Raw genomic sequence first — 19856 nt, forward strand, 5'->3', positions numbered from 1 at the left:
TCTACTTTCACTCTGTTCAACAGCGAAAAGCAAGGGGTGTGAAATCACTAGGTTGCAAATCAATGTAAAAACCATTGAAAAAGAAAGGAGACACATGTAATCTAAACATAAATCAGTAAGTTTTCAATTGAACCAAGCATTATAAAAGATTATTCATTTTCTTGTTGAAAAAAAGTGCTTTACAGTTGTTTTTGCAGCTGCAAACAAAAATGAGACAATGAGCATTAGATTGAATGAAATGATCTGAGTACATTTGTGAAGGAACCACAAACGTCAGACGTTAAATGCAGGTAAAGTAAATTTAGCCATGCACCACGAAGACAGCAGTGGTGTGAGACAGCCAAGACGAAGGAAGATTGTTAGTTTAATCTTTGGTAGATTTCAAAAATCAGGAAAAAAAAAACAAAAAGATAATTCAGTGAAAAGCCTCCTCTACAAAGAGTGAGATGAAACACCTTTAGGGGGATTTTGTCTTCAGAAATTATCTAAAGCTATAGAGCATGATGTTGAAGAGTGGTGATTGTCAGATAAGCTTAGTCCCTACTAAAAGATTAGTGGTGCTGTCTGCAGCAGGACAGCAGACAACAGGCAGATAGGACACACCGGGCTTCCCTCGGACTCTGTGTTAGTTGAATCAGCACCGGCCAGCAGGTAGTGGTCTTACCCTGTTACTTTGGGTTGACTGCTCACTTGCAGGTGAGCTTCTACTCATGTGATCAGCCTCTTTGCTGTATGTGGGCTTGAATCCCAGTGCTGGTTGTGGTCTGATGGATCAGGGTCTCTCATGCCTCTCCTGGGAAGGTGAATGAGCCAGGCCTGCTGAAGGCCAGGTGAAGAGGCTTCCCAGGTGGAGAGGCTGGCATAGAGCACCAAAATCCAGATCTAAGTTTTTGACCTGGGCTTGGAGGGTGAGGAAGAGGAGGAAGAGCATCCTATCCAAATGCGGGAGAGGAAAGAGTTGGAGCGATTGGAGACACGGCTCCTGGCAGTGGTTTGGAAGTTGGTGTGGAGGGCTGAGCCCCCTTGTGGCAGGCAAGAAGGGTTGGCGGGTGTGTGGGTCTGTTTCTGGTCCTCTGTGGTCTGGGAAGGACTCTTATCTTGCTGACTACCCCAGGGAGAAAGCAGGGAAGCAGGGACAGTTAAGAGGTCCTAGTTTTCTTAGAGGAGCTGCAGAGATCTACAGCAAGATTGTTCAGTTGTTCAAAGAAAACCGTAAGAAGTCCTTTCTGCAGTTTGCTTCCTGTAGGAGAGAAAGCTTTGACAGATTTACTTTTCCTGGAAAGTATAACTGAACACACCATTCCCACAATAGAGGACAATACTGGAGGAAGACCTCACTTGAGACTGAGCCGGAGTTTTACCTTTACCTGGATGTTGAGGTTCAAAAATGCTCTCCATCTAATACTTATACGTATGTATATATATATATATATATATATATATATATATATATATACAGTACAGACCAAAAGTTTGGACCCACCTTCACATTCAAAGAGTTGTCTTTATTTTCATGACTATGAATATTGTAGCTTCACACTGAAGGCATCAAAACTATGAATTAACACATGTGGAATTAGATACTGAACAAAAAAGTGTGAAACAACTGAAAATATGTCTTATATTCTAGGTTCTTCAACGTAGCCACCCTTTTCACTTCACAGGTGTGCCCTGTCAGGTTTAATAAGTGGGATTTCAAGCTGTATAAATGGTGTTGGGAGCATCAGTTGTGTTGTGCAGGAGGTGGATACAGTACACAGCTGATAGTCCTACTGAATAGACTGTTAGAATTTGTATTATGGCAAGAAAAAAGCAGCGTAGTAAAGACAAACGAGTGGCCATCATTACTTTAAGAAATGAAGGTCAGTCAGTCCGAACAATTGGGAAAACTTTGAAAGTGTCCCCAAGTGCAGTCACAAAAACCATCAAGCGCTACAAAGAAACTGGCTCGCATGAGGACCGCCCCAGGAAAGGAAGACCAAGAGTCACCTCTGCTGCGGACGATAAGTTCATCCGAGTCACCAGCCTCAGAAATCGCAGATTAACAGCAGCTCAGATTAGAGAACAGGTCAATGCCACACAGAGTTCTAGCAGCAGACACATCTCTAGAACTACTGTTAAGAAGAGACTGTGTCAATCAGGCCTTCATGGTAAAATAGCTGCTAGGAAACCACTGCTGAGGACAGGCAACAAGCAGAAGAGACTTGTTTGGGCTAAAGAACACAAGGAATGGACATTAGACCAGTGGAAATCTGTGTTTTGGTCTGATGAGTCCAAGTTTGAGATCTTTGGTTCCAACCACCGTGTCTTTGTGCGGCGCAGAAGAGTTGAACGGATGGACTCTACATGCCTGGTTCTCACCGTGAAGCATAGAGAAGGAGGTGTGATGGTGTGGGGGTGCTTTGCTGGTGACACTGTTGGGGATTTATTCAAAATTGAAGGCATACTGAATCAGCATGGCTACCAAAGCATCTTGCAGCAGCATGCTATTCCATCCGGTTTGCGTTTAGTTGGACCATCATTTATTTTTCAACAGGACAATGACCCCAAACACACCTCCAGGCTGTGTAAGGTCTATTTGACCAAGAAGGAGAGTGATGGGGTGCTGCGCCAGATGACCTGGCCTCCACAGTCACCGGACCTGAACCCAATCGAGATGGTTTGGGGTGAGCTGGACCGCAGAGTGAAGGCAAAAGGGCCAACAAGTGCTAAGCATCTCTGGGAACTCCTTCAAGACTGTTGGAAAACCATTTCAGGTGACGACCTCTTGAAGCTCATCAACAGAATGCCAAGAGTGTGTGGAGCAGTAATCAAAGCAAAAGGTGGCTACTTTGAAGAACCTAGAATATAAGACATATTTTCAGTTGTTTCACACTTTTTTGTTCAGTATATAATTCCACATGTGTTAATCCATAGTTTTGCCTTCAGTGTGAAGCTACAATATTCATAGTCATGAAAATAAAGAAAACTATATATATATATATATATATATATATATATATATATATATATATATATATATATATATATATATTGCAGGGCAACACAGAAACATACAGGACAAACAACCAGACACACACTCATTCACATCTAAGGGCAATTTAGAGAGACTAATTAACCTAACAGTCATGTTTTTGGACTATGGGAGGAAGCTGGAGTACCTGGAGAGAACAATTTCAACAACAATTCCTACACAAGAAGTGTTTAATTGATATATACAAAATATATCCGGTGCTGAAATTGTCATTATATTCTGTCTGATGCTCATTTTTAATTAACGTTTTATATTAAGAGCTAGAAAATCATATGAACAAACTGTATTATTACTCTGTCAAATGGGTCATTTATAGGTGGCATTGGGGTTTATGAAAGGAGTTACGTTAGCGTGAAGATCCAATAATGGCTGCAGACAACAGAAGAGTAAACTCAGAAAAACATTCAAACATTATATTGTTCTAAATACTTCTTTTAATACTACAGTCGTCATGGAGACTAAATATGTTGTTTGCAGCATTTTTCAAAATTACGCCTAGGCCAGGTGCCATCTTTCTTTCTAAACTCTGAGCACTAAATAAGACCAAACTGATTGTCTTAAATGCATTCTCTCAAACCAAAGAGTCGTTATCCCAATCACTTCACCTCTGTTAACATTCCTGACATTTCCATAGACTAACAAATAAATCACATCATCCATTCTTTCAAAACTAACTGTTTTTTTTTCATATTCTTATACCACTGTTATTAGTGATGATACTTCTGCAAAATTGACTCAGTTTATCACGTTACAGCTCAAAAATGCAGAGTACCAAAACAGCATTTTTCAAACAACTGGTCAAAATTTTTAGTTTCTTGAAAAACAATATAACAGCCGTCAGCATCTACAACAGGTCTTTGAAGAAACCTTCATAATATGAGCTACAAGATTTAATTTCCCTATTTTTGAATTTGAATTGAATAGACTAATCAGTTAAGTGATTTAGTAATGTTACTAGAAACACATTGTCTTTTTTAACTTTTATTTTTTTTTTCTATATTAAAGTTGTTTATTGGATTTTAACCAAAATAGTGTTAGGGTATCCAAGGAGACTAGACATTTTTTTAAGGGAATTTTTCAAAAAAAGAGGCCAGGCACCATCTTGTTTTCCAAGGATTGGATACAAAAGTCAACAAAAATGATCATTTTAAACCAGAATTGTTTTAAATAACTGAAATACCGTTAACATCTCCCATGAAATTCATAAATATATAATGTTTATACATATTACACCATGCTGTTTCCTGTATGTTACCAAAGTATCCATGGAGACCTATATGTTTATCACAGCAATTTTAAAAAGAGCCTTACTTTCAACTATTGGACACCAAATAAAAACATATTTCCTCAAACCAAAATAACAGATTTGTTTTTACTTTCCTGACATTTTCTACAAATTTAAGTGAACTAACAAGATAATCAAACAAATCTACACCATCAAAACACATTTATTTATTTTACTACATCAATATTAATGGAAATATGTTATTTAAAAAAAAATATTTTTATAGTAATAAAATAGTTTCATTTGTTTTACCAAGGTATCCATGGAGACCAAACATGTTTATCTTTTTGTATAAAAAGAGAGAAGTGTCATCTAGTTTCCAAGCACTGGAAACCAAATTCAATTAAGCTGATTCTCTCAAACCAAAATAAAAGTTTTCTACATATCAATACACCACTGTTAACATTCCTGACATTCCCTGCAAAATCCTAAACTAAAAAACACATTCTTGCCCTAGAATGTTAAATATGCTAGGTGCTAGCTGGCAGAATGTATTTACAAAAACCCATCAAATTAAAAATGTACTGATATTTTTGTAACAAATTGTTTATTAATAATAAGAGAAGAATGACATAAACCTTCCAGATAATCCCCCCACAGGTTGATCTTCGATGCAATAGTCATCTTTGGCAGGTTAGCAAAGTACAGACTTTTTCAGCAAGTTCAAACCTTCAGAGGCTTTTAAGGCTACTTCAGGTGTTTCCTTCCAAAGTCCAAACACAAAAGGAACAATTAAAGTACATCAGGGCCTTTTATAGGCGCTTTGATGCAAATGTTCTGTTTCCATGGAGAGAGATTGGACTACAGAAGCATGGTAATTGTTCCAATTTCTGCTAGCACTCTAACTCCATGGTCAAAAAATGCTCCTGGGCCTCTACTTCCCTTCAGGCCCCCCATTCACACCCTCAACTCTACAGCTTCCTAGCACTTCAAGGCCCCTGGATAACTCAGGAACTCTCCACTCCCAAAATGATTCTAGAATTGCGCCGCTCAAGGTGGCAGCAGGTTGGAGTAGCTCTGTTACTTTTGATTCTGATTTATTCTTTTTTGGGAACTATTCCTCTTGTGGTGGATACAGTTGATTTTTTTTGGATGACTGTCCACTCCAGTGTCGGATGCTGTGCAGCTTGGAGGATTTTTCTTAATACTTTCTATTTTTGGACATTTGTTATGATGCATTGCCATGGCAACGGGGTTGTTTCTTACAACCGGGAGCAGCTGATTAATATCTCAAAAGCTCAAATAATACTTCAGCTACAACCCCAAATCCCTGATGGGGAAAAGGAGACGCCGTGGATGCAGAGCAGGAGCTAAGAGAAGAGAGAGAAGGAGGAAGTTCAAACCATCTCTTCCGTCGATTTTGATGGGCAATGTGAGATCGTTGGGAAACAAGCTGGATGAACTCCAAGCCCTACAAAGGACTCAGCCAGAGTACCGGGCATGCAGTATCATGTGTTTTACTGAGACATGGTTGCAGGATCATATCCTCAACTCAAGCGTCTCTCTGCCGGGCCTTTTAACCATACGAGCAGACAGAGATTTAAAGAGGAGCGGCAAATGTAAAGGAGGTGGACTGGCAGTACTTGTGAACAACAGATGGTGTCATCCAGGACATGTTACTGTGAAGTGTCATCTCTGCAGTCCAGATATTGAACTGTTGGCAGTAAGTTTTCTTCCATATTATTTACCCAGAGAGTTCACCAGTGTTATTTTGGCAACAGTTTACGTTCCACCTTCCGCTGTTGCCGATACTGCATGTGATGCCATCAGCTCAGTTGTTGCTAAGCTACAGACACAAAACCCCAATGCTTTAGTGACAATTTCTGGTGATTTTAACCATGCTTCACTCTCTGCTACACTTCCAACGTTTCAACAGTTTGTCAGCTGCTCTACCAGAGAAAACAAAACATTGGATTTGTTTTATGCAAATATCAAGGACTCATACATCTCTACAGCAAGACCTCCTCTAGGCAAATCAGATCACAATCTTGTTTTTCTCTGCTCGGAATATAAGCCCCTTGTTCAGAGGCAACCTGTAATAAAGAGGACTGTGTGAAAATGGTCACAGGAAGCTGAAGAAGTTCTGCAAGGTTGCTTTGAGGCTACAGACTGGGACGCACTGTGCCAGCCACATGGAGAGGACATCAATGCCATGACTGAGTGTGTAACCGACTATATAAACTTCTGTGTGGATAACATCATCCCCACCAGAACCGTGAGATGCTTCCCCAATAACAAACCTTGGATCACCAGTGACCTGAAGAACCTGCTTAACAAGAAAAAAAGAGCCTTCAGAGAGGGAGACAGAGAATTATTGAGGAGTATACAGAAGCAACTTAAAGTCAAGATAAGAGACAGCAAGGAGGTGTACAAGAAGAAGCTCCAGCAAAACAATATCAGAGATGTGTGGACAGGGATGAAGAAGATCACAGGCTTCAAGCAGAAGGATGATCAGACTGATGGAGGTCTGGACAGAGCCAATGAACTGAAAACATTCTTCAATAGGTTCAGTTCAGAAACAAGCTTCGCATCCTCCTCTCCTGCTCACAGCCAAACAGACATTCCACCTTCCTTTGACCCACAGGACCCACAGCTGTCCAGTAACACCTCACATTTTTTATTTTCCACCTCAGCCCTAGACCCTTCTGCTTCTACATGTTTGCCTTCAACCATATCAGAAGATGCTGATGCTTCCTTTGCTTCCCCCTTCCACCTGTGTGTCTCAAGAAGTCAGGTGAAGAGACAACTGGAGAGACTGAATAGGAATAAGGCTGCAGGTCCAGATCATGTCAGAGTCCTGAAGGCCAGTGCAGAGCAGCTCTGTGGGATTCTGCAGCACCTCTTCAACCTTAGCTTGGACCAGAAGAAGGTTCCGGTGTTGTGGAAGACCTCCTGTCTTGTTCCGGTACCAAAGAAAACTCACCCATCAGTCCCCAATGACTATAGACCTGTTGCCCTGACATCTCACATCATGAAGGTCCTAGAGAGACTCCTGTTGGCCCACCTGAGTAAGCAAACAGTAAACCATCAGGACCCCCTTCAGTTTGCTTATCGCTGTGGAGTTGGAGTTGAAGATGCCATCATACACCTGCTTCAACAAACCCACTGTCATCTGGACAAAGCCAGCAGCACTGTGAGGATCATGTTCTTTGATTTCTCCAGTGCATTTAATACAATCCAACCTGATTTGCTTTGTCAGAAACTCCAGAAGACTCAGGTAGAGGCCTCAACAATCTCCTGGATTAAAGACTACCTGACAAACAGACCACAGTTTGTGAGACTGAAGGGTTGTGAGTCTAACCAGGTAGTCAGCAGCACAGGAGCACCACAGGGGACTGTACTCTCATCATTCCTCTTCACTCTGTACACCTCAGACTTCCAGTACAAGACAGACTCTTGTCATTTGCAGAAATACTCGGATGATTCTGCAGTCCTGGGGTGGATCAGAGATGGACAAGAAGCTGAGTACAGGAAGGTGGTGGACCGCTTTGTGGCATGGTGTGGAAGCAATCATCTCATTTTGAACGTGACTAAAACAAAGGAGATGATTTAAGAGAAACAGGAATAAGTCAAAAACTATTTCTATCATGGGAGAAGAAGTGGAGGTGGTGGAGGAGTATAAATACCTCGGTGTTCCCTGGACAACAGACTAGAGTGGAGATGCCACTGTGAAGCCATCTACAAGAAGGGACAGAGCAGACTGTACTTCTTGAGGAAGCTTAGGTCCTTTGGTGTTTACAGCAAGATGCTGCATATCTTCTATAAGTCTGTTGTGGAGAGTTTGATCTCTTCTGCCATAATTTGTTGGGGAAGCAGCATCAGAGCCAGAGACTTTAAAAAGCTCAACAAGCTGATAAAAAAGGCTGGCTCTGTTCTGGGGACTCCTCTGGAACCTCTGGAGATCATTGTGGAAAGACGGATTCTTCATAAAATGAAGAACATTATGGAAAACCCTGAGCATCCTCTTCATGAGACTGTCCTACAACAACAGAGTGTCTTCAGTCAGAGGCTTCTTCAGATCTGCTGTAAGACGGAGCGCTACAGGAGATCCTTCCTGCCCACAGCAATCAGCATCTACAACGGCTCTTTGAGGAAACCTTCATAATATGAGCTTTAACAACATTTAATTTCCCTTTGGGATTAATAAAGTATTTTTGAATTGAATTTAATTGAATTGAAAACTACATAGGTCGATGGACACACTTTCGGGCTCATCCGCCTCACTACTACAAGAGGGAGACGGTGCCTCACAATGCCCCCCAGCAGTTGTAGTCAGCATATTTTAAGACAAAAGCTTAACTTAAAATGATGTGTGTCCTGTCACATCAGGCATTAAACTAACCCAGCATTTCGGAAAAAGAACATCATGCGGACACTTACACATGATGGTAGTAGTGTAATGGACGGCTTGCTGTAATCGATGGAACCATCAATTCTGCCCTCAACAGAAAATCTTGAAGGAGAATGTTTGGTTACAATTCATGACCCTAAACTCAAGCACACTTAGATTATGCAGCAGGGCAATGACCTGAAGTGCACCTGCAAGTCCACATCTAAATGGATTAAAAAAAACAACTATAAAGTCAAGTTTTTAGAGTGGCCTAGTCAAAGTCTGTACTTAATGTGATTGAATTGCTGTGGCAGGAACAGGCCATTCTTGAAAACCGTCCATTGTGGCTGAAAAAACCTAATTCTGTAAAGAAGAAAGGGCCACTATTATGCAAAAGACTCTGCCAGTAAGGGTGGCACAACCATATTTTAGGTTTAGAAGGAAATAAATTTTTCACATATAGGGCTAGGCTGGTTTGGTTAGGTTTTTTCCCTTAATTAGTGAAATTATGATATAAAAACAGCTTTTGTATTTACTTATATTATCTTTACCTGATATAAAAATTTGTTGGATGATCTGACACATTTAAGTGTCACAAAACAGTAGAAACAAAAGAACTCTATAAGGGGACAAATTCTACACTGGATAAGCCACGTTTTATTTACTTTGCAGTACTTAGCTTGCTTATTCTGTTCATATAATTTGACTATATGTTAAAGTGGATGTTCACTGTTACAAATATACAGTGTTTTACATGTTAAAAAATAACAATTGGAAAATTAAATATACAAAATAAATGTACACAAATGATTATAATACCTCCAAGGCAATCTTTATACAGATGGATGTTTTTGATAATGATTCTAACTCAGTAAAGTTAAAGGTGTGTGCCACTATAATGTGTGGTTAGAATGTTTTTCAAAACAAATTCACAAAACCTAGCTTAAATTGTCTGAATTACTGAATATTTATTTAAATAATTTTTTCACCAGAATCAAATAAATCACTTTCAGCTTCATCAGATATCACAAAGCTAAATGAAAACGTTTCTATTCCTATAGAGGTACAGACGTGAATAAAAATGTAGTTTGTTCAAACCACTAGTGTTTTGAATGAGTGACAATAGCAGTGACAAACAGTTTGTGGTTCTGGTTTGTTCTTCAGACACTATGCGTAGTCCGCTGCCAGTGTGTCAAAGTAGTTTGTGTCTGCATAGAGCAGGAATCCAGAGAAGAGACTGTCAGCCCAGCTGGGGTCTGTGAATAAACCGTTCTGATCACTGTAGAAGATCTCCATCCACACCTCATCTTCAGGGTTCAGGAACATAACAGTGGAGCCAGATGCCACGTCGTGGTTTCCTGTGTTGGCATCAAAGGTTTTAATGCGATATTGACCATTCTGCACCAGACTAATAGCCAGGTGTTTGTTGGCCAGTGTGATGTCATAGGAGAAATAATAAACGCCTGGGTATGCACAGATGAATTTACCCGTCCGAGGATTGTAGTGTCCACCCTCATTAAAGAGGACCTTGTTGAACTTGATAGGGGTCTTCTCTGCAGGATAGCTGCTGGTGATTCCTACCGAGAAGGCAGATTTGGGTAGCAGGCTGCCACATTTGCAGATTCCTGCAGTTCCACGGGGTCCTCGCTCACCATTATCCCCTTTTTCTCCATCGCGGCCTCGATGGCCAGGAGGCCCCTCACTTCCGTTGTCTCCCATGGGGCCTTGTTTGCCGGCAGGGCCACGTTCACCTCGCTCTCCTATTTTACCTGTTGGGCCAACTTTGCCCTTTACCCCTAGAACAGAAACAATAAGGTCAAATGTCAGTTTACAGTTTTTTGTAACACATCCATCCATCCATCCATCCATTTTCTATACCAACTACTTCCATACAGGCTCACGGGGGAGCTAGTGTGTCACGATGTGGTTTTGGATCGGACCAAAGTGCAGACAAGAGCTCGGCAGGATCATCTTTGTAATTCAAAGATTTATTTACCAGGTCAAAAAACGCAGCAAAATCACTACAGGTTTCCCAAGGCAAGGCGTGGCAAAAAACAAAGCATAATCATGGACGAGAAACGAGGTGTGACAAACACAAGGAACCAGCAACAAACAATGACACAAAACCAACTTATATCCTGAGGGATAATAAAGGGCAGGTAATCAGAGAAAACAGGGAACAGGTGTGACAAGGAGGCAGGGAAGCAGAAGGAACAGGTGAAACAAATACAAAGACTGAGGATGGGAAAAGTAACTAATAAACAATAAACAGAAACACAGACCAAGCAAACCTATAGACAAAGATAAATAATCAAATGGGAAATAAGAAAACTAGAATAATCATGACTAAAGTAAACAGAGAAACTAGAGGGAACAACAATAACAACCTGAGAACAAACAAAGAACCCATAAAGAAAACCTGAATACATAAGTAAACAAACCTAACCACACTGACTGAATTAACTGGAAAGGAAACAGAAAATAAACTAGTAAACAAGAAGAGTGCAAAGGAACAAATAATAAAACACAATTAAACACAAAGATACTAAAGAGAAATAAAACTAGAGAATCCAGGGAAGACCAAGAACTATAATAATTACAATAATAATAATAATGATAAACCATACAAAGTAATAAGAAAACCATAAAAGAACTTAAGTAGGAAACACTAGGAGGCGGAAGATGGAGAAAAGAAAAACATGATACAAAAACCAAAACAGAAAAATCTAAGCAAAAGTTAAACAAACACAAAGCCAAAGAGTCCAAAAATTTCACTCCGTGACATAGTGCCTATCTCCAGCGGTCTACTGACAAGAGGCAGGGTACACCCTGGACAGGTTGCCATTCAATCACAGGGCAGCACAAGGACACACAGTACAAATAACCACGTACACACCCGTTCTCACCTAAGGGCAATTGAGAGAGACCAATTGACCTAACAGTCATGTTTTTGGACTGTGGGAAGAAGCCAGAGTACACAGAGAGAACTCACACATGTACAGGTAGTACATGCAAACTTCATGCGGAAAGACTCCCAGCCAGGAGTCGAACCCAGAACCTTCTTGCGGCAAGGCAACAGTGCCGTGCAGACCGCAAATGATACATGGTATTGAAATGTGTGGCATGGATTTGTATTCAGCCCCTCTGACTGAATACCTTGTGGAACCACCAAATCTTTGCGAGTATGTCTCTAACAGCTTTGCATATCTAGAGACTGAGAGTTTCACCAAATAGCTTATACTGTAGATAGAAACGCTCAAGCCTGTAACAAATTCTAAATTAGATTAATCTGGACTTTGACTAGGCCCTTTCTAATACATAAGTATGCTTTGATCTGTGTCTCTGTCTGTGTGTTTAAGGTTGCTGTCCTGCTGGAAGGTACACCACAGCCCCAGCCTGTGACAGGTTTTTTCCACCTTGTGTTTACCTTGATCTATCTCCCCATCAACTATGTCCAGCTCACTAGTCCCTACTAAAGAAAAAGCATCCCCACAGGATGATACTACCACCATCACCATATTTTACTGTTGGGACGGTGTGTTAGCTGTTCATCAAGCACAGTGTTTTGCTACATGTGTTCTACATGCCTGCTGTGACCCCAACATGACCTGTTGCAAACTGCCAATGGGACATTATATAAGTTTCTTTTAGCAGTGTCCTTCTTGATTTGTAGAGTGCACGACTAATAGATGTCCTGTCGTCAGATTCTCCAACCCGAGCTTTGGATCTCTGCAGGTCCTCCAGTTACCACGGGTTTGTTTGCTGTCTTGGGCCAGAAGCATCTAGTAAACGAGATTTTTAATTTCAATGATGGTTTCCTGGTTAGATTTTTGCTTGTGAAATACTGAAAACTCCTTCCACTGTACAGTTATATACTACTTTGTGTTTGTCTATCTTGTGAAATCTTAAGAGAATACTCTACAGTTTGTGGTTGTAATGTAACAACATCTGAAAGGTTCTGAAAAAGACGACTTTTTTATCGCGCTGTACTGATGTATGATTTCTTATTTTGTTGTTCTTCCATTAGATGATTAGGTTTCAGCTCCACACCCGTTCCATGTATTGCCTCACTACTGGAATGTAGCCACCTTGACATTTAAGCAACAGCACAGTTTTGGCTGGATTCCTCCAAACTATCCTATACCCAATCCCCTCCATCCAGAGTAAATATCCCGCAGAAAGAAAACACCTCATGTTTGAGCAGGCTCAGTGGCCCGGAAGGCTTAGACATGAATTCATGTTTAAACACATAATGAAAAACATAAACGTGTGACTTTAATTTTCTGTATTATCGCTGACAGATTTGTTGTGGAATAGACTTCATAGGTGTTGACAGTTTTGTTTTTCATTTTGTTGAGACGAATAGGATCTTGGTTTTGTAGCTAAATTGGAGCCTTTGTGAACGGGTTACATTTAGAGCATTCTTAAGAAAAACACTTTTTTCTTAAGAATGCTCTAAATTTACAGAATCTAGTCTAGTTAGTTTGGGTGGCCCTTTATTCTAAATGAACAGCAATCCATTCACTTGCAAATGGTCTAACATTCATGAGTGAAAAATGTTTATTGCCTCTCTAGGGAAGTATTGTAATGTCTTACAAAATCATATTGAGCGTCTTGTTTTTCACTGCCAGTACAGTACAATGCAGAGGTACAAGGATGCAGTTGTTGGGCTTGGCATTGCTGGTACATTCCTATAAATTGCACCACATGTTTTAGCAACTACCAATAACTCTAGTTCTCTATCAGCAAATTAAACAATCAGTGCATTAATATTTTCTAGCAACTCAGCCAAATTTAAAAGCTGTACTTGAAAAACACCCTGCCTGAGTTCAAACCAGACCTGTTGACCAAATAATCAAGCCAACTTGACAATTTTGATCACCTCTACTGAATCTTGCAAAGTTTTTGCTAACATCTCAAGGTTTTTACAAAATACTGGGAGAAATGCTAAAAAAAAAAATCCAAATGGCTCCAACCTAAGACTCTACGGACCCAGGCTGGCATAATAAATGTTCAAGCTGATGACAATTACAAAATGACAGAACAAGTGTGGCCTGTGTGCTAGAAAGGAAAGGTCTGTTCTTCCTAATAAAAATAAAACTGGAATACAATGTACAATTTCAAAGTTGTTTCTTTTTAGACAACATTTTTGGGATGGGACTGAAGTGGAAATGTCTGCCTTAATGAACAAAACCAAACTGTCAGTCTCATAACTGACAAGCATGGTGGAGGAGGTCTGATGATATGGTCTTCTTTTTTATTCACCTTACCCCAGAATGGGCACATGGTGTGTTGCATTGGTGGTTGTAGTTTTATTAATATGACACCAACTTCCATGCATGGTGGGGGAGGTATGATGATTTGGCTTGCTTTTGTAAACACACCCGGCTTTGTGTTTTGTGTTGCTGGTTAAAGATTTACTGGTACTAACTTGAACTGTTGTATTTTTAAAATATAGAGACGATTTTTGATTTTACTTAATGTGTAAATTCATCTGATTCAACAAGTTGGTTAATTTCCTCTTCACTGCATGAACAAATACCAGCTGGCTAATATTAAATCTGTTCTTTGTCAGTTTTGAGCTTGTTGAACACAGGATGGGGACATTTCTTTAAAAGCACACAACTAATGCTGTCTTTTAATTAATATGATGGTTTAATTATGTGTTTAATATTTTTTCTTCTATTAAGAACTATAGCTTATATGTTCGATATAAAGAGTTAATTCATTCGTTCATATACAGTACCTGTATCTCCTTTTTCTCCCTTTTCTCCTTTTCTGCCATCTCTGCCGTCTCTTCCTGAAATACCAATATTCCCATCTGCTCCTGGTGGCCCGCTGGGACCTGGTTTTCCGGGCAGGCCTGTTGACCCGGGGACACTGCAGACTAATCGAGGTGCTCCTTTCAGCTTGGCCTCAAGCAGCTGCCCAGTGACGCAGTGAAATAGATAGATCGCTCCCATTAACGCCCACATGTTCAGATCTGCAGAAGCAAACAATTTGGTTAAGGACAGTTAGTGTTTAATGCACAGGTTCATGTACAGATCCTTGCAAAAGTATTCATAATGTTGACGTTTTTCAGATTTTGTCAGGTTACAACCACACTGGTATTTTATACCTATTTTAGGTGATAGACCAACACAAAGTAGTGGATAGTTTTACAATGGAAGGAACAACAAACATGGTTTTCAAATTTCTTTGCAAATAAAATTCTGGCCCCCCCAAGTTAGTACTCTGTGGAACCCCCTTTTGCTGTTTTTACTGCTGCAAGTGTTTTGCAATGTGTCTCTACCAGTTTTAGTAAATGTAGACTGTAGAGACTGAAATAACTGCCCATTTAACTTTACAAATTATCTCAGTCTCAGTTATCAGTCATCAACTTTCAAGTCCCATCTATCCATCTTCTTATCAACTCTGACCAGCTTCCTGTTTGCTGCTGAAATAAGCAACCTCACAGCATAATGCTGCAACCACATATGAATGTGCAGATGGTCTGTTCAGGGTGTTTGCCGCCTTCCACATGTTTCCTCCCCTACATGGCTTATGGCAAATTTTTGATGGCTTTCTTTTTGCAACTGTTCCATCAGGAACAGGTTTACGGAGTGCACAACTCTACACATTAAATTTTGTCTTCACAACTTTAACCCTGACCTGTCTGCTGTCTTCTGTTTTCCTGATGCTGCCGATTCACTGATGTTCTCTAACAAACCTCTGAGGCTTTCACAGAACAGCTGTATTAATACGGAGATTAAATCATACGCGGATTGAGTCTATTTATTAAATCAGAATCAGAATCAGAATCAGAAAAGCTTTATTGCCAAGTACGTTTTTGGACATACAAGGAATTTGTTTTGGCGTAGTCGGTGCAATACAGTACAAATTAAACAGTACAAACATATCTACAATATAATATAAATATAAGTGCACAGTTTTAAGTGAGTGAGAGTAAATAATTAGGTGACTTCTGAAGGCTGTTGGCTGCACTTGGTTTTATTTAGGAGGTTCAGAGTCACAGGGGCTTAAGATAAAAACAGGCATCAGATTTTCATTTGTATAGAAATTTGAAAGCCATTCGTCCCTTTCTGTACACTTTCCAACTATGCACTACTTTGTGTTGGTCTGCTACATAAAACACGGATAAAACACACTGAATATATTTAGGAATGTTGGAGTTGTCATCAAAGATGGTTTTGTGTTTACAGATAATTAGGGAGAGGAGGAAATGATGTTTCAGTTTGAACCCTCGCTCAGAGTTGTTGTCATGGTGGCAGGCAGCAGAAAAAGTCTATGACGTGCTCTATTGTCTAGGTGAACGGAACATGTGGCCAGATGTGATTCCATAATCAGGAACAGCTAATATCTAAGTCACATACTTTTCAACCAGCTGCAGGATTACATGAGACACATCAAAACAGAAATCTTTTTCTCTGTTCCAAGTCTTCTTGTGCCAAAACCTTCTCGAGCTATGACAAAACAGGCCGACAGACCGTCAGAGGATTCTAAACATGAAGCAATGGCACTTCATTAGACTTCATTAGACACTTGAGACCACATTTCACACAGAAGAAGACTGAGACATAACTTGGGATATTGTTCCATTAGGAGTGAAATCAGCTCTTATTTCAGGAACTTTCAAGATAAACCTTGTGTACTTATTAGTCTATATGTATGTATACTGAGAAATCATACTTTGCTGTGAGAAGGGTTTCAGGGTTTGGCAGAGGGGATTTACACATAGATGGACACATGCTTTTTCTTGGCAGATTTGCCAACGTGGGAGTGAGAATGCGAGCAGTGCATCTGCTGTTTGTCCCTGGTCAGTGGAACATTCGGGTCAGGCCTACAGAGGAGGATCATTCCCTTCGCAGTCTTTAAACAGAGGGTGAGCTGTTTCTCCTTTCCATAACAGGTTTACTTTCTCTGTCAGCGCCCCAGACAAATCCTGTGACACCTTAACCCGGCTGCAGGAATGTTCTAAACAGCGCTTATGGGTCATTTGTGTGGATTATTTCCAATACCAGGGGTAATGAGTGGCCACTCTCCTGGGGGTTATGTAATAACTTTAAATTTGCTCCACACCCCCCCGTTTATTTTAGAAGATGAAATGAAGTTCTTGTTAATAGTATGAAGAAAAGCTATTTTTGGTCTATTTGGAAGATAGTTTTGCTGATAGTGTCTGTTTGTCACAATAAATAAATGTCAACACTTAGGTTATTAGGATTAGTCATTAAGATGTCGTTGAAAGATTTCAGCTATTCCAGATTTCAGATGGAGAAAAAAGTTAAGAAACAAAAACAGATAAGAAATAGTTTCACTGTAGATCAGACATGTTTTCCATGCAGTAATAACCAGTTGCAAGGCATTGATTTCTATTCCAAGATCATCTTATCTTCACATGTACAAAAGGTTCATGTGATGCTCATCCTTCCAAATGAAAAACGTCCTGACAGAGCCAACAGGGAGAGCAGACATATGCACTCTAAGTATCCTTACCCCTCACCCTACAGCTGTGCATCTTCACTGCTGATCAATATTCCCACTTTGGAGCGTCTCAGTTCCCTTATCTGCTCAGAATCCAGTCTTTTCCACGACACAATCCCTCGCAGAGCATGTTCTTCTCACACATTTGGGGTGCAGATCTCTGCTACTCTGCTGCTGACAGCAGCTCACAGTGCATCCAACTTCCCCTCCTCCGCCTCTTCCTATTGATCCACTCCCTTTTCTTTGTTCCATAAACTTCTCAGGGCAAACAGCTCTGATCATGTCAAACCCAGTGAGCGCACTTGGAATCAACTCCATGGTGTCGTGGAAGAAGGCTGGTGTGAATCATGTGAGAATCACAGTGTAGAGGTAAGATTGGTGGATTTTGTAGAATAAAGTATGAGCTAGAAATGACCAAAATGGTTTATGACTTGTTGACCTCAGTGTGGATCCCATTTGCATTTCTGACATTTACCTCAAGATGGCGCCAATGTTATCTGTCAGAGGGGAAACCTTACATTTGCAATTAGCATATAAAAATATTACCACTATAAAGAAAATAATAAAAAAACAAACATTTTTGTGTGAAAATTGAAGAAATGGCTGAAGTTTTGACATTTAAGATAAAAATAAAATTCAGATTATTGGTATATATATATATATAACAAAACAAAAATCAACAAATGTGTATTTTTACACAGCAGTAATAATTGTGGCAAAAGTTGAGACAGGGGCAATCAAAAAGAAAAAAAAAAGTTAATTTGACAACAGTACTCAGTTGTCTTTCCTTTGTTTTCCTTTCTATGGAAAGTACCCCTGGCCCAGTGTGTTAGCTGTGACTCTGTCAGGGACCAATAGATTGACAGAGCTATTGCTGCCATTACCTCTGTACGCCCTTTGTTTTCCCTCACCATTAAAAGTATTATGGGACTTGTGCTGTTGTGTTTTTTCTGTGTCTTCTTAACCTCAAGTCGGTCTTGGGAGATGGCAGCTCATACTAGGCCTAATACTGTTGGAAGTTTCTTTCTGTTAAAAATGAGTTCTTCTTCCTTTTAATGCATGATCAGGATGAGGGAAGGCTGCAACAATTTAACAATTTAAGGCAATCAGCTGGGCTTCCAGATTACATTTTTCACCAGTTAACAAAAAACCCCACAAAAAACAACTTAATTTAAGTGTATTGTATCATAATTTGGATTGAATTGGACAATATGTAATTTAATTTGATTCTGACTATATGATTCTGACTATATGAATAAACTGCATTAAATCTGGAACAAATTCAGAGGGGTTAAGACTTTTAAGAGAGGCAGTTGGGATGGAGTTCATTATATAGTGACAAATAGTTGACCCATTCGTAACAACATTGCTATGTGAAATTTTTTCTCAAGCCTTGTAGATTATTTTATCAGCCTTGCATGCAATTTAGAGAATACAGAAAACCAAACCAAGAGCAAAAAGCATGAATCGTCTCAATGATCTTGTACTAAACAATGTTTTGTTTGAAAGGCATTGCCTATTAACACAATTCAGTCTGAGAAGCAGTGGACACACTAGACAGAGCATCATGTGACAGTAAAATCTCACCTGAATCATCTGTCAAAAAAAGAAAATGTATCTTGGAGCATTTTTGTTAAATAAAGAAGTTGGATTCTTCAGATGAGAAAAAGCAGAATCTGGCATGCCCCGACAGAAATGCCTGGTCCGTGAATGGTCTGGTACTGCAAAATGTAACATGTACAGAGTTTGGCAATAACATAAATATGCTTACAACTAGATTTTGTGAGTTACAAGGGATGCAACACAATTCCAAACTACTTGTTTGGCTGCTCGGCTGTAGACCTGTGATGCTAAACTAAATCAAGCAAAGAAGTTTATTGCACGAAACAATACAAAATTTGATTAAGGATGAACATGACTGTGGCCACATCAACAAGAATGGAAAATCCATGGGCTTCTAAGACTGCACCAATTAGCCACTTTAATTGCTAATTATCCACATGGTGTTGAGACATTGCAACATCATTGTTTATTCACCTTTGCAAGAACTATTTTAAATGCACCAACACCATATTTTAGATATTTTTGTCAGTGGCATGTTATTTATATTAAAACTATGCAAGTTGGACCCAGTAGAATTTTTTTGATGTTTTTTTTCTGTGCGTCACTAGTGGGCTTTATTTTTTTTAATTTTTTGACAGTGAGCTGGCAGGAAAGGGATGGAGAGAGGTTGGAAGACAGGTCGGCGGGCCGGGACTCCAACCCGTGACGGGCTGCATCAGGGACTAAGGCCTCCGAACATGGGTCACACGTTTTACCCCTGCGCCACCACCGCACCCCATCAGAACTGAATTTGGTCATTCTTGTTAAACATCTAAAATACATTGATTCATCAAATGTAAACCAATTGTTCCACGATAAACAGTGTCCTATTTGTACACAAGAAGCACTCTCCATGTCTCCACCTTAGAAAGAGACCAGTGTGAAAACTGCAATATGCCGCCATGTACAGACAGATCAAACCTGGTCTCAAATATTCTACCTTAATTACAGTTTCAGTAAATAGTGTGGCTTTTTCAAACCCTTATTTAACTTCCAAAAAGAGGATTATTAATTTTCTTTAAAACATAATTAAAATCTCTCCTCTAATCATTGTCGTGATTCCATTTTTATGTAGGGCCTTAACAGAAATGCTTGTTTAACACTCAGTACGTGTTAAGACTTAC

The 19856-nt window shown here is 39.8% G+C and overlaps 1 protein-coding gene and 1 long non-coding RNA gene across 3 annotated transcripts; one reads left to right on the forward strand and one right to left on the reverse strand.

Moving 5' to 3' along the window:
- The first annotated feature begins 1092 nt into the window (after positions 1 to 1092).
- LOC124873519 lies at positions 1093 to 19654 on the forward strand. The gene is made up of 4 exons (XR_007039552.1): positions 1093 to 1411; positions 16413 to 16531; positions 17394 to 17499; positions 19332 to 19654. It is a non-coding gene; the product is annotated as an uncharacterized LOC124873519 (long non-coding RNA).
- On the reverse strand, positions 9593 to 17321 carry LOC124873518 (complement C1q tumor necrosis factor-related protein 7). Of its 2 annotated transcripts, XM_047374217.1 has the most exons (4): positions 17143 to 17321; positions 14396 to 14632; positions 10137 to 10445; positions 9593 to 10007 (listed from the first exon to the last, which is right to left on the reverse strand). In XM_047374217.1, the coding sequence occupies exons 1-4, from the start codon at positions 17162 to 17164 to the stop codon at positions 9817 to 9819; spliced, it is 759 nt and encodes a 252-aa protein (XP_047230173.1). In that variant the 5' UTR covers positions 17165 to 17321; the 3' UTR covers positions 9593 to 9816. The 2 variants fall into 2 exon arrangements, with proteins under 2 accessions (XP_047230173.1, XP_047230172.1); XM_047374216.1 differs by having other exon boundaries at positions 9593 to 10445; positions 17143 to 17317.
- Positions 19655 to 19856: the final 202 nt, after the last annotated feature.

This window comes from Girardinichthys multiradiatus, chromosome 9 (assembly GCF_021462225.1).
Source record: "Girardinichthys multiradiatus isolate DD_20200921_A chromosome 9, DD_fGirMul_XY1, whole genome shotgun sequence".
Classification (NCBI taxonomy): domain Eukaryota; kingdom Metazoa; phylum Chordata; class Actinopteri; order Cyprinodontiformes; family Goodeidae; genus Girardinichthys; species Girardinichthys multiradiatus.

Excerpts from the sequence above, each read along its gene's own strand:
- LOC124873518 (XM_047374216.1), bottom strand. The coding sequence starts at position 17,164 with ATGCACAGCTGTAGGGTGAGGG. Across the intron at positions 14,633-17,142 it reads GCACAGCTGTAGGGTGAGGG|ATCTGAACATGTGGGCGTTA; the intron begins GTAAGGATACTT and ends TTGCTTCTGCAG. Across the intron at positions 10,446-14,395 it reads GGGAGAAAAAGGAGATACAG|GGGTAAAGGGCAAAGTTGGC; the intron begins GTACTGTATATG and ends TTTCTGTTCTAG.